The following is a 15,819-nucleotide window of genomic DNA, read 5'->3' as shown; positions in this document are numbered from 1 at the left end:
CTCATAGAATAAAGATAAATAAAATTTCCATGATTTTCTGTACAAAGTCTAATTTTACTCTTGGCTCTTTGAATAAGTATTTGGGAACTTCATAGTACACAGTAAGGAATTAGGGATGTGAAATCTCCACGTTAATAACGTGTAGTTCATGATCTTGCTAGGAAACATCAAAACTCATAAGAGAAGCTCTTCAAGCAATTTCTAGCAAAAAAAAAAAAAAAAAAATCTCTTCTTGTTTCAGTTCAGTTCAGGTACAAGGTTCATTTCCACAAGGTTATAGCCTTGAAAAGATGGGATAAGGTAAGCCCAGGAATAGTAAAGCTTGTCCCTTGGTACTATTTTCACACCAAGGCTACAGGAATGACCTATATTAAATAACACTGCAGTTAATCATTCGAGAGAAACCTAATGTAACCAAGGATTTGTCTAAGAAAGGGGAAGGGCATGAATCTTAACCTGAACACCTTAACTCTTTTCACTACAATACTACTTTTCAAGTGTATTTGAAAAGAACAGGTATTCTTTAAAAAAAAAACAACCACAGCTTAGAACAAAATCTTCTCTAATTTCCCCCCCACACCCCAAGCAAACTGTGCTCCTCACTGTCATATTTCCTTGGTGTGACTTTATATAGTTTTCTATCCTTCTTCACAAATAATTTCTACCATTGTTGACAGGAATTAAGACTGTGCAGTTACATTTATGGAAGGAGAGTTTTGTTTAATTTATGACAAGCACAGAGCTCAAAGGTGCTGAAAACTATAATGTAGTGTATCTCAAAAAAAAAAATAATGTGAGCTTCAGCTCAAGACTCAGGTTTATTATTATCCATGCATAAAAGTCATTCTCCCCTAGCAGTAAAATTTTATGAAGCAGCATACAGCAAACAATTATTGCATACAGTATCTGATAGATGTTGGGTCTCTGTTAAAATAAACAGTTAATCTTGACGGGCTAAAAAAAAAATCACAACCTTAAATAAATGGACTTGCAAAATTCTCAGAATATGTTATCCTGAAGGTGTATTTTAATGCCTACACTTGAAGGCCATTTTTCAGAAAGGAAAACGATCTCTGAGTTATAAGCATGCCACATACTATTTATTCTGTACTTCACAAATAAGTATCTCGTATTAAAAAAACCAAATTTTATATAAAGCATAATTTCTTACAATGCTTTACCTTTGAATGAGAATACTAAGTCATGCTTGCAAAAACAGAAACTACAGCTGAAGAATCACTGTAAAAGTAACAAATAGCTCAAAAGCTGTACGAAAAAAATAACATAGTGGAAATACATTACAGCTCTTCACTGGTGTGAACTCTACATTGAGTAAGTCCTATTTTCAGAGTTGAACAACAGAGGAACTCATTAGGCTGATTTAACATGGTATTGAACTTCTCTCTTTATCAATTCCTTTCTTACATCAATGAACAAAGCACCTGCAGATAAGTGATGGGAAACAAAACTGTGTTGTGGAAGACATGAACATTGTGCCTCATTCTTCCATAACAAAAAGAAATAGCATCTCAGTCAACAATAAAAGCAAAAGGAATAAAGTTCAGGAAGGTATAAGAAGCTTAGTTATACTCAAAGTCTGGTTCAATACATCCCCTTTCAATACACAGAGAAATAAGGAAATGGATTAGGCAGAACAGCTGAAAGCTGCCATAAAATAAGTCTGCACAGTCTCTTTGCTGAACCTGAACCCAGGTTCAGCAAAATCTCCAGTATCAATAGAAAATTTGGAATGAATGGCTTGAGAGCAGCCATGTGAAGGAGCAGTTGGGCATACTGGGGAATGAAAAAATATGTAGGAACTGGCAATGTGCAGCAGCAGCTCAAAAAGCCAACCCCGTCCTGGCTACATCCAAAGCAGCGAGGGCAGTGGGGCCAGGGAGGGGATTCTCCCCCTCTACTTTACCCTTGTGAGACCCCACCTGCAGTGCTACATCTACCTCTGGGGTCCTCAGCACAAGAAAGACACGAACGTAGAGAAGGTCCAGAGGAGGCCCACAAAAATGGCTGGAGCACCTGTCCTATGAAGACAGCTGGGAGAAGAGAAGGCTCCAGGGAGACTCTACTGTGGTCTTTCAGTATTTAAAGGGGGAGAGGGGGCTGGGGGTGGGCATAAAAAAGATAAAGAGAGACCAAATGACTTAAACTGTCCCTTACTTGTTTTTGTTTTTTTTACAAACACAACTTGTCCCTTCCACAGCAAGATTATTTTACTGTGCATTAAATGAAAAAAAGTTCTGTATGGTACAGGTGAGGATTGGTTTATGAGGGCACCTCTCAGTTGCTTGGTAGAAAAACCTGGTTGAGACAGAGAAATGAGAGGTGTGAATACATTCTGCTGTGGTTTATTCAATCATGTACTACAAATTACAATCATAGAACAGTTTGGATTGGAAAGGATCTAAAAGTTTATCTAGTTCCAAGCCACTTCCACACTTGTGCAGCAGTTTAGTAGCTGTCACCTCTGAGTTGTCAGATACCTGTTCCCACACAGTACCACCAAGAGGCTGGGCTTGCCATGTTATCAGGTATGACAAAAAATCAAGATGAAAAGTAAAATCATTATGCAGTCAACATAGATAGTGTTCATACATCATGTCATATTAGCTATACCTCTGTAATGGAACACCTTTACTCTTTAGTTCAGAGTCCAAACAAGCCAGTAACTCGCTTTTCCATTCAACAAATTTACAGGAAAAAAAAAAGAAAGAAAAAAAAGGAAATCACTTTGCTTTATGTATCTGGAGGAGAATTTACTAGAATATCTTTTTAGTCAATTACAGTTCCAGATTTTATATATTACTGAGGAAAAAAAAGTGCCAGACACCATGGGGAAATCTGAAATTCACAGAGCAGCAACATAATCAATGAATTTTAGGAAACAAGAACTTTAGCAGCAAGCAAATGTCTTATTAGAGGGAAGGAATACAAGGAACTGCTTGATAATGCACTGAAAATACTGAAACATTTAAAGACAAAACTCACATCTAAGATATTTGCCAGTTTTCAAGCTTCACAGGACAGTTTCTGATCTCAGAACAAAGAGTAGGACAAAAACTAAAACAGGAGCTTCCCAAAATAGGTATAGTATAGCTTAGAATAGATGAATTTCTATTATATCAAATAATAACCAGAATTGCAATGACTCCTGATAGCATATTTGTAAACCATGTCTTATGAAATGATGGGTATTAATGCTGTATCTCATAACCTATGTTACGCAGAGGTACTATGGAGCTTCATTTCAATAAGAAAGTACAGGTATTGTGTATAACATACCTCTTTCCTCAACACATGAAACTGCTTAGAACAAAAAGTGTAAGAATAAATTTCAGAAAATTAAAAATGTATGGAATTCCTGATACTATCTCTGGTTTTAAAAAAAAGGTAAATAACCTAACATTAAGAAGTTATATACAGTGCAAAGATTGATTTGAAATTCACTCATTAATTGTTCCTTTTTTGGTTTGAAATTAAATTTTAATGTAAAAATATTTATCCACATTCACAGTTTGTTTAGAAAATCAGTCTTGTGCAATCATGAACCATCCTTATGATTCATGGACAGTAATGTAAATGTTAAACTGCTTAAGTCATGGTCTTAGAATAGGGCTATTAGTGAATCATTAGTATATCTTTATCACTTCCTAGTTTTACAGAAGGAAACCTATGAAGGAAAAAATAGCTGTTAAATGCAACCTTGAACTTTTACTGTCATTTGTTGCTTCCTTTTCTTTCTAATGGACATGATTCAAATGCCAACATGTTTTAAAATTATGGATAGTTTTACACTATAATTTCTGGGCCATGTGTTGTGCTTCACTCCACCTGGTTCTCCTTCTCGCACAGTGAGCATACCATGCTGGCATACAGATGCAGACCAAGGACAAAAATTGAAGTTTCAAGGGCTTAAAGAAGCACAGAAAAGTGCATAACTTGAAAAAAAATCCAGGCACATGTATCACAGTATACTTCAAAGAAAAATTATGTCAAATGGATGAAAAAATACTATCCTTCTCACCACACACCATTCTGCTCCCCATGGACAAATAGATCTTGCCTGCACCACTGAATGGCATGGACTATTGTTAGATTTTTTAGCTTAGACAGCGCTGTATCCCAGCAAGGGTATAATTCACTGGGGCTCTACCTGCAGACTGGGCCATTTTTCCAGCCACAGTGTAATGAGCCCATGTCACAATGACCAAAGGGCTGGTCTCCTTTTTAGTATGAATGTCACCATTTTGGGTGTCTGTGATTTTGCCAGAGGGGAAAGCTGGTAGGTAAGAGGGTCACCTGCCAAGCAAAGCTTGTTACAGCAAGGTTTAAAGTGTGTCTGACACATCTGGAGGCACAGAATGAGGATGCAGAAGGAGCTGCGAGCCCACTTGCACCTGCTCGGATGACTAAGTGGTCATTTGCATGATTTGATCCTGACATCAATCACACAGACAGCATTACCTACAGGGCAAACACTGATTTTTATGGTAGTTTTATGCTTATGGAGCATTTAGAGCAACAGGTCCCCATTTTGCAGAAGGCATTTTATGGATTTATCAAAAGAATAAAAATGATTGCAGGCACAATCTTCTTACTGATCAGTTATACTAGTTTTTTAACACAAATTTCAGAAGTTTGTTCCACTCAAGAAAATGGAAAAATTTTGGAAAAAAAAGCACCTAAGTGGCTTCTGTTATCACAGATGACTGAAACATTTAAAAATATAAAAAATCAGTACTGCAGATTTCTAAAGACATAAAATGGCCTACAATTAATTTCAGTAAGAGCGATGTGTGACTAAAATTACACTATTAAACTGATTTATTTTCTAGAGATAAATTAAGCTGAAATATGCAGAATGATGAAAAATCCTTTTTGATATCAATAATGATTACATACTTATTTAATTTAGTAGAGAGCATAGTATAAATTACACTTAAGAAAATCATTTTAAGTTAAAATAAGTGTATAATTTTTCTTAATATTGAAATGGTCACTATTTTTCAGTTTTTAAATTTTTCTTTTTCTTTCACATTTTTTTAAAAAGGAAACTGAAAATTAGTCTGCATTTCACGACATGGCTTTGGACCATCCCTATGATTACAATTCAACCTCCAGTATTGATGAGCTAGTAGTTTAAGATATTTCCCAATAACCCTTGAATAAGTGTCTCAGGATTTTGAATGTTTATATGAGCTTAAGAAATTACATGACTCAAGTTGTGGGAAATATTTTAAATTATCAAATAAAGAATTAATGAATTATTCAACCTGTTTACAAGGGCCTTTTACAGTACTGTCCTGGTTTTGGCTGGGATAGAGTTCATTTTCTTCCTAGTAGCTGGTACAGTGCTGTGGTTTAGATTTAGGATGAAAAAAGTATTGATAACACACTGATGTTTTAGTTGTTGCTGAGCAGTGCCTACCCTAAATCAAAGTTTTTTTCAGCTTTCCATGCTCTGCCAGTGAGCAGATGCACAAGAAGCCAGGAGGGAGCAGGACCAGGAATGCTGAACTGAACTGAATGCAGAGCTGGCCAGGTGCCAACAGTCGCTGCTCGGGACTGGTTGGGCATCTTCTGTGATATTTCCATGTCTTAACCTATAACTCTTTACAACAGGTGGCACACAACTATACACAAATATGTAATACTAATAGAATTGTATAATACAATATCTTACAATTACCAATTGTTATTTGGAACTTACCTAAATGTTTGCTCTTTCTTTAATTTCCTGGCTCGATACACTTGCTCTGGCTGCACGAAACTACGTGTGGATTCCAGCAAAACGACCCTGAAGCATGGCAAGCACACATAATGACCTCATTTTTAACTTGCAGAATGCAGAAGAAACTCAGTTTATTCTAACTTTTAAACACAGGATTAGTAAAGAAGCTTATTATTTTTAATTGGAGACACCTTAAAAATACTTGTCGCGGTTTAGCCTATTTTCCTGTAAAAGAGCTACTTCCTTGGTATCAGAAAATGCGTTTCCTAGTGTTATTTGCAAGTAAACAATACAATCCCTGATGAAACACTAGATTCCTGAAATCACTGGAAACATGATATAAAAAATATTTTATTTTAGATTAATGGTTCAAATGTTGGCCAGATTGATAATTACTTCTGGTAGTTGTCAGGCAGCTTTTGAATGATGCACATAAAACTAAATCACTTCATCACTTCATCAATTATTTCCAAGAGAGTTATCCAAACCGTAGGAGTGATTACAGGCAACATCACTGACTGCCTCAAGGACTTAAAAAAAGACAGAAGCTAAATAAACTCATATGATTCCCACACACAAGGCTTATGCCAGAGGGCATTCCTGGACCAGTGGAAACAGTCCTGTTACAGGATTGTAATTGTTATTTGGATAGACCAATTCTATTCTGTGGGGGAAAGAGAATTTTAATTTGCAACTTATGCAACATATATATTCATGTTGCATAAAAAAACAAGTCTAAAATCTTATGGAAGATAGTTCTTGCAAATAAATGAATGAGATGAACCAATTCCTAGTTCTACAGACTAAAGACAAAATAAGGAGTCAGACCACATAAATATATTTTAAAGAGGCACAGCACTCTATTTCTTTTGTATTAAGGAAAGCAACTTTTATAACTGCAGTTGTTGCATCTATGATGAATACAAATTAAAAATTAGATTAACTGATAGTGATGGAAGCCCCAAGGCTAAAGCATTTTTTTTTTCTTTTGCATGCTTAATAATTTAAACAGCAGGATAAAACAGATTGGGGGAAAAAATAACCAACAATTAATTAACAGGGCTTGTTTCTCTTTGTAAATCTGCTGGACCTCAGCCAAACACAAAAATACAAGCAAGGTTCATGAACTCCATTTGATTAAAGCTCCAGCTTTATTGCTTACACTGAGATGGATTTCAATTAAGGCTTATTTATCTTCTTTATTCATTATGATAGCTTCCACTTCATAGTACTTGTAACAATTTAACCTCCAGGTTTTAAATTTTTAAGAAGAAGAAGAAAATTATGCAAAAGAGTGGATAAAACAGCATGATCATTAAAGATTTGTGTTTACAGCATTGTCTACCTGAATATGCCATCAGTTTTGAAGGGATTAGTAACATTTAGGCTAACTTTCTTCAGCTCATAACATGGGGATTTGCACTTTGTAACACCCTAAAAGAGAACAAAAAAATTATACCAATATGAAAAAGCTGCAAAACTACATATGCAAACAAGCAGGAAGATATTACAAAGAAGAACAGAACCCTTGACCACTGGTTCCTTTTAAACAAGCACTAAACTTCACTGCGTTTTTAAAATGCTCTCAAATGATAACACAAGGCCAAGAATCAAGTTATCATGGTTTTTCCTTTCTTATCTTTACATATTCTCTATTTTGTCTCTTGCCCCAACCTTTCTTTCTAACATCAGTGTCTATTCCTATAGTATACAGAGAGTAAGGAGAGAAAAAAAAAATTAAAAAAGAAATAAAAGAATCACATAAACATCATTTGTATCACACATCTATCCGCTCTGACTATTTCTGGGATATATCTTAACACTACACACTGTCTGTAGTTTAAAAGCATAAATAAACCCAGAAACATTTAATGAAAATTTGCAATCCTTCTACATGTGACAACTGAAATCACTGGCCTGAAGCATATCAACCCCTCCATAATGGAATTTCCAATAGCATTCATAAGCTGAAAGGATTCCAGATTTATTTACAGAGAAATCAGTGCAAGTTTTTAAAATTTATTCAGGATCTAAATGCAATTTATATTGTATCTAGATCACGAATCTTATATATTCCTCTAGGGTTTTTTCTGCATGTACATAGACAGATACTGGACATCTTAAAATTCATAGGTCTAAGGCTAAAGCTGATGACAACTCACATTTTCATCCTTACCTCAGTTCATTTTTGTTTGAAATAACATAGAGAATAACAATATTTCTTGTGACAATATTAGTCATACACACATAAACTTACAGCAGGCTCAATATGCTTGACTTCAGATTTCAGAGAGAATGTCAGTGTGGCAGCATCTATTCCGTGTGAGGTCAGTAGCAACACTGCTTCAGCAGGGCGCAGGAAACGAATGGTGAATTCCACATTCATAGATGCCTGTTTCCTGGGGGAGGGAGGGAGGGGGAAATCACAAAATTGTGGCTCAGAAATTACTCAGAAATGTAATTTCAGGAGCACTTTTCAGAGTCTTTGTAAGGCAAGGGGCCTAGAAAAGATAGTAAATGGTTTCTTCTGAAATCCTTTGTTGTAGTAGAATCTTCTGCCTAAGAGCACCTTAAAACATTCTAATAAAATACTATATAGAGAATAATACTGAATCCTTATTGCTTTTTATGACGTTAGAGTGCAGCTTAATTTTTCTTCCCCCACACACTAGCACAGGAAGTTTTCTTTCCTTACAGCATCACCCTAAGTAAACAACCCATTCAATGTATGCTCTTCTATTTGAATAAGATTTTCTGAGTTAAACAGACATCCTGTTATGCAAGTTGTGAGGCAGATCTAGATGTCCTTAATCAAATTCTCATTGAAGATTGAGAAAGAAATTGGTAAAAAAACCCTTCAGAATAATTAGTAAAGCTGAGTAACTAGGAGGCAGAAAAAAACAAAGTTCTCTGATACAAGTAACAGCCCCTCTCTAATGGGAAAACTAGAGAAGGGGAGACCACATAGACTGAGAGTTTAGACTAGGTAAAAGTTTAGCCTTTATTTGCAACAGTCCTTCAATTAAGCAAGAACAATAAGAAAAGTTTAATGCCTGAAGCTCACACTTTGAAGCTCTTGAAATATCTCTCTGTTTTTGAGATGAATGCCTTAAGAAGGCATGAAGGTCAGAAAAATCAGTGTGTAGGACTGTTCTAAAAGTAGTAGAATCTAAATGTATTCTGCCTCTCTACACATATGACTAGAGCAGAGAGAGCTTTCTCTGAACAAAATAAGACCTATACTTTAGGAGTTGTAAGAAGAATAAATATATACCAAAAAGTCAGTTGATTGGTTTATACTTTCATTGTAATGTCATTCTATGTAGTTAATGAAATTTTAAAATTTCCCCCCCCAACAAACTGTATGAAAAAGATGGCAGAAAGAAAATAACCTATGGTAAAATCTTTACATTTCTTAATTAACTCAGGCTGATATACTTCGAAGAAATTCTTCCAATGTGGGAAAAGTTTATATTTATAAACTGTAGATTTGTTAATTGTCTTTCTAGAAGATATGGCAAATACTGAAGTCAAAATGAAACCTCTCCTCAACCTAAATCAGCCTTCCTCATTATATAATTAATAGGAACTCTGCAAGTTGACAGAACAGAATTAAAATAGAGGGCAGAGGGAAGTTACGTCTGATTTATTGGTCTTCTGCCAACTGGGAATTCTAAAACAGAGGCAAACAACTAACTAACAGTGGTATGTGAAATATGCTTATCATATATTTTATGTGCATATACTTAAACAAGTAAGTGGTGAAGCAGAGGACTTGTAATACCACTCAGCATACCATGGCTTCAATGGAATCATGTGAATTTACATTTGGTTCACAAATTTGATAATAAAAGCTACTTTTCCAAGTGATTTCAATGCACACATCTCTTCATATAAGTTGAACCATCACAACCATAGAAGGAGTTCTATAAACTTATTTTGATGGTAGTAGTGGCAGGATTTGTCCCTGGATGACAGCTGCTTTCAAGGAAACTTCTGGGACATCCTTTACCTAATTCTTATGATGGAACAGAATGGAGAAAAAACTACATTGGCACCTGAGAACCAGATGGTGATAAATAGAACACCAATATCTTTTAAAAAATCTTGGGGAAGATCAGAAGTATAACAGACCATTAAGCCTCAATCAATACCAAATCTATATCAAATTCAGCTCATGGAATTGTTCTATAAGCTTGTTCACTCTCATACTATTATAATTAGCTCTGTCCACACCCACTTCATTTGTAGGGGTCAAAGATTCTTTATTTCTTATCAGATCAGCAGGTACCACCATTCAAAAAAGGAGAGACATGCTTCTATTCATTATATTTTGGTGTAGAAAAAGAAAGAGTTGCTTGAAGAGATGAAATTTGTAGAGTTTAAGGCCAAGAGAAAACATTAGATAACACAACCCAAAGTAGTTATACATTGCAGGCCATCATGTGCAAGCCAATCATTTTTCAGTTGCTTCTGATAACTACCATTTGGGAGAAATATTTTTCTGAGAAAGCACCCCCATATTATCTGTGGCAGAAGGCTGGTCACTTCCTGCACCATTTTCAATTTTCTGTGCTTTGCAAAACTCTTACAATTAAAAAATTTTTCATTTTGATAGTATTTTTCCCTCAGTAGCTAACCACCTTCCTCCAGTCTGAATTTCTACAACTCTAGTTTCTAGGTATTGCTTTATAAAAAGATTTTTGTTCTATACTGTTTGTAGTTAAACAAGTCTCTTTCCCAGGGAAATATTGATCAAGTAATTTTCACCATTTTTCTTGGTAAGAAACCCACACTGAGTAACTTTATAGGCATGTCTACACCATATAAGAGAGCTTAGAGATATTTATGCTATTATTGTTGTGAGTTGAAAGTCTATATAGCACTGTGCAGTGTCCTAGAGAGTGGGATTGTCAGATCAAAAATTAATTACACTAATTACATTACATCTACATGCAAGATACAACACTCAGCTACATCAGACCCCCCACGATATTATGACCTAACAAAGAACCTGCAAGATTCCCACACATCTCACCAACTTTTGGAGTTCTCAAACACTTCCATCAGAATATTAAGAAAGCTACTAATTACAAAACAACTATTATTCATTTAGTGGTCATGATTACAAGTAAGGTTAAGTTATGATAAACTCTGCAGAAGTTACCAATGCATGATTGTCATTTCCACAAGCTTTTATTTATATGCAATTTTTCAAATATTTGTTGCTATATATAATGCCAAACAGCTCAACAACAAGTTTATGCACATTTAATTGTGTCTTGATTTTGTTTTGTTTATACTTTGTTGTTTTTCTTAAAGGTGAAGTGAAAAACAGCCATAGCGTTGACCTTTCAGAGAAACACATGATATTTTCAAGGATTAGATTTTTATGCTAATTCTTATTTGAAGTAACTGTAAAGAAAATGGAATCAAATCAGCCTCACTGTTTGTTGAAAACATGTAATTATTTGTTGTCTTCTTTGCATATATTTACAATAGGCATGTCATTTAATACTGAAATATTAGTCATCCTTAAAGAGCACTGTATTTATGTTGAATCTTCTTGAATTTGACAATCTATATTTGCAATTTTTTTTCTTCTTCACAGTTTATTTCCATACAAATGTTGAGCTTTGTTTTCCTTTTTAAAATCTCTAATCCATTTTATCTGTAAAAGAAAGTCTTGCTGATAAACTTAAAAACTCCTGACAGCCACAGTCACTGCTACATCCCTCTTGTCTTCACTAGTTGAGCAGGGATTACTGAAAATCCTGTTTCTATTCATAAAGGCACATAGACAGAAAGAGCAAAATGAACGAAACCAAAAAGATGGCAATATTCTGTGAATATTTCTGCTACCAAAAATATAACAACCTAATGCATTCCCAAACGTAGGTCTTTCCAAAAATCCTTGGATGGTTCTCAGAAATGTCAGATATAAAAAAAACTACATCTCATCTGTCTAGGCAGGGAGGGAGGACGGAGGCAAAAAGAAGCAGTCTAACACTACTATCAAATCTCTGTCATGGCCTCATAAACTTCTAGTCAATCTTCAACTAAGAAGAAAGACATGAAATCTCAAAAAAAAAAAAAAATTACCTGCTCATGCATCTGCAATGCATTGATCTAAGAACTGTGAATACAGTTCAGAGGAGGTATTTCAAATTTAGTTGGAGAAAAAAAAACAAAATGTAACAACAGGAAATTCAAATTGAAAATTAAAGCTTTTGATACATTGGGGAAAAAAAAAAGTTTTGGACAGAGATGACTCATCTAATGATCTTATGTTCTGCTCTTAAAGCCCTATTGAGCTAAACTGAAAGTATCCCACTGAAACATAACTCTAGATTTGTTCTAGGTTAAGGAGAAAAATACTGACCTTTATCCTGACTGATTTTGTCCTGTTTGTAGTTGAACATATTTCTAGTGTTCTATCACACTTAAATAAGTAGGTTTATATTTCTGTAATGCTAAACCCAATAATAATACTAAAATATCATTACTTACTTAGGGGCAATGGTGACAGTGTTTCCTTTAGGTAATGAGAAATCATCAGCATCTCTTCCCCTAAGAATAGCCTCGTATATCAAAGGTTTTTTGCTTGGGTTTTTCAGACGTACCTATTGCAACAACAACAACAAAATCAGCCTATTTTTATTCGATTTTTAGAGTATAATAGGTGTATTCTGCATCTAAATTCCAAAATACAAAGTAAGAATATAAAAAAATATGAAAGCACTTCAAATAACTAAGTAGATCATTTTTCTTCCAAAGGACTATAGACTTCCCACAGACTATGCAACTTTAATTTTTCAGAGTATTCTTTTTGCAGTGTACGCTGCAGTCCTATGCCTGCTAATCTCTTATTCCTCTCTTTGATCTCAGATTTGTCAAATTTGTAGATTTTTTCCTGTGCTTACAAGCATAGAGAAAAAAACAGCAGCAGAAGTGAAATCCCAAGACTGAAGAGATAAAAAGAAGATGCAAGCTTTCATCTTCTGTATTTAACAGCCAATTGACATGAAACTTCTTAATTCTTTTTTGTAGTATATAAATAATATATACACATATATACATACAATGTTTTAACATTGCACTACTACAAATCTAAATTCAATGGTTTCAGTACCTGTTTAATAACAGTTGCATGGAGAGCACCTGTAAATTCTATAGTGTTCTTGGGCAAGTAGTCAGGGAGACCTTCGTACAGGTAGACACACAAAATAAGCATCATGACTGGGTTTGGATCACAGATATCAGTGGCCTAATATTGAAAACAAAAAAAGAAAAAATAACCAGATATTGAGTAAAAATTTTGCCTGTATATTTTAGAGATATGAAGATGAAGAACAAAAAAAGTTTAAGGTAATTTTTACTATACAAATATTTTCAATCTAACCTGTCATCATCATCATGGCTGGGCTTCGCGAACGAAGATTTGGGAAATTTGGGAATCTAACCTGTAATAACTGGATAATGCCCATAGCTAATATGAATATGAATCTAGTCAGTGGACAAAATAAAACCGTGATCATTGATGACATGCTCTGGTAATAAACCCAGGCTAAAAGTTAAAACTACCTTTTTTTCCCCACATTTCAGCAGAAAAAGACATACATTTCATTAAAATTAAGTATAACCAAAAGAGCAAGTAAAATTTACTATTTGGAAAACATATGTCTTTACTATTGCTAAAAAAAATATATATATGTAAAGTCTTTCAGTTTACTATGAAAAATACCAGCCCAAATGCTCCTACATGCAGTTTTGCAACTGTTTATGAAGACAATGTCACCATCCAACTAAAAACTTTATAGTTATTTTTATCACAGATACTAAATTACTTTACAAAAGGTAGCAAGTATTCCTACATCTTAAATATTTGATTTACAGAAAATTATTTGAATGGCAGCTGCAAAACATATCAAAGCTTCAATCCTCAGCAATTCTGGTAAGTCACTAAAGAGAGTGGCAGAACTATTAGCCACACAGACTTAAAAAAGGAGAAAAAAATTGACTCTTCTAGACTGTCTTAGTGTGGCAAGAGAGATGTATAGACATATTTATCATCTTAACTATCTGATTTAACTTTTACTTTCAATTTAAAATTTATTTAAAGTTTTAAAGGTAAAGTTCTCCTGCCCTCTGCCCAGCCAAGCAGCACATCCTACTCCCAGCAGTTCTCACACAGCTCCCTCTCTAACCTTCTTAGAGAGTGAGTACATCACTGGGCACTGATCTGAATTTTCCCTGTAACTCTCCATAGTTTCTTAGATAACATTTATCCCTGTAATTCTAAAGATTAATTTCATATACTCTCCATGCATAATGCAGACATGAATATGTAATCATATTTCACATCTTCTATTTGTTTGATTCCATCACTACTGTTTTTTAAGATTCAAACTTTAGGATGCATTTACTATGCAAAGTAAAAAAGCTTCTTCCCTGCAAAAACTTTAAATCTGAAGTCTGAAAAATATTCTCATTTTTTTCATTCACTTATCTCAGTAATGGCTATTGAATGTTAACAAGTTATTCCAACATAGCTGTGGTTTTACATCTCTACTGTTCACTTTCCCTGCATTTTCATTTAAGATAGCAAAGATGCCAAGTAGATTATCTGTTCAAGTTTAACTTTCTTTTGCCACCCACTTCTTTCTACTCATTTCCACCTAGATCAGAATTTATTCCCTTAGAAAATATTATTATATTTTATCCTGTGCCAAATTCATAAAACTGCCTTTGTGACATTCATCTACTACTTGAGGAACTAAATTTAAAAATAAAAGAAAAATAAAAAACTCAGTGTACTTCTTAACAACATTCATGAGAAAATTCATAGTCTATAAATAGTATATACTTTAAAAAATGTGTTAGTAAACAACAGCAATTAATGAAGTTTAACAGATTAATGTCTTAAATTTTATCCACAACAAAGTTGCTCAAAATATGAAAAAGCCTACTCTCTTTTTAAAGCCATTCCCCTTTGTCCCATCCAAATCCTTCTCCAGCTTTCCTGTAATCCCCTTTAGGCACTGGAAGGTGCTATAAGATCTCACCAGACCCTTCTCTTCTCCAGGCTGAACAACTCCAGCGCTCTCAGCCTGTCTCCACAGAGGAGGTTCTCCAGCCCTCCGACCATCTTCATGGCCTCCTCTGGACCCGCTTGAAAAAGCCCATGTCTTTCCCACGTTGGAGGCCCCAGAGCTGGATGCAGCACTTCAGGTGCAGTCCCAGAAGCAGAGGGACAGAATCCCCTCCCTGGCCCTGCTGCCCACACTACTTTTGATGCAGCCCAGGATGTGATTGCCTTTCTGGTCTGCGAGTGGACATTGCAGGGCACTGAGTTTTTCATCCATCCATACCCCAAATTCCTTCTCCACAGGGTCCCTCTCAATCTACTCATTGCCTGGTCTGTATCCATGTTTGGGATTGCCCTGACTCAGATGCAGGACCTTATATTTGGCCTTGTTGAACTTCATGAGGTTCATACAGAACCACCTCTTTAGTCTGTCAAGGTTCCTCTGTACGACACCCCTTCCCTCTAAAGTATCAACACCACCACTCAGCCTGCTGTCATCTAAAAACTCTCTGGGTGCATTCCATTCCATTGACCATGTCCCCGACAAAGATACTAAATAAGACTTGTCCCAGTACAGATCCCTGAGGGACACCACTCATCGCTGGTTTCCACACAGGCACTGAGCCATTGACTGCAACTGTTTGAGTGCAACCATCCTTATCCACCAAGTGGACCACGTGTCAAATCGACGTTTTTGCATTTTAGAGAAAAGGATGTTGAGTGGGACAGTGTTAAATGCTTTCCACCATATTATCAATAAAACTGAATTCCAGCCAAATGTTCTTTATCCAATGCATCCACTTTTATATGCAAGCTTAGGAAGATTCTGTTCATTACAATCCTCTTCAAGTGTTTTTACTGAATACCCTAGGAATGATATAAGAAGACAATTTCTACTCCAACAAATACCAGTGATTTTTATTTTTTTTTCTCTCTTCTGTTTTCTGAATTTAAGACCACACATCAATATTAGATTACTTTCTCT

General features: G+C 35.1%; 1 protein-coding gene across 5 annotated transcripts in view; it reads right to left on the bottom strand.

The window, feature by feature from the left end:
* CFAP47 (cilia and flagella associated protein 47) overlaps positions 1-15,819 on the bottom strand; it is a 275,959-nt gene that overhangs the window by 177,351 nt on the left and 82,789 nt on the right. For all 5 annotated transcript variants that reach the window (XR_001874104.1, XM_017811012.1, XM_017811014.1 and 2 more), the window contains 5 exons: positions 12,879-13,013; positions 12,257-12,369; positions 8,004-8,145; positions 7,092-7,180; positions 5,726-5,812 (listed from right to left, as the gene is read on the bottom strand). Coding sequence is in view for 4 of the 5 variants with exons in the window: in XM_017811012.1 (XP_017666501.1) it covers positions 5,726-5,812; positions 7,092-7,180; positions 8,004-8,145; positions 12,257-12,369; positions 12,879-13,013 (566 nt within the window). In the remaining variant the exon portion in view is untranslated. The remainder of the gene's footprint in view (positions 1-5,725; positions 5,813-7,091; positions 7,181-8,003; positions 8,146-12,256; positions 12,370-12,878; positions 13,014-15,819) is intronic.

The sequence above is a fragment of the Lepidothrix coronata genome, unplaced genomic scaffold (genome assembly GCF_001604755.1).
Source record: "Lepidothrix coronata isolate B3197 unplaced genomic scaffold, Lepidothrix_coronata-1.0 Scaffold30, whole genome shotgun sequence".
NCBI classification, from domain to species: domain Eukaryota; kingdom Metazoa; phylum Chordata; class Aves; order Passeriformes; family Pipridae; genus Lepidothrix; species Lepidothrix coronata.
Note: the sequence above shows the minus strand (reverse complement) of the source record. Positions and strands in the feature narration are given on the sequence as shown.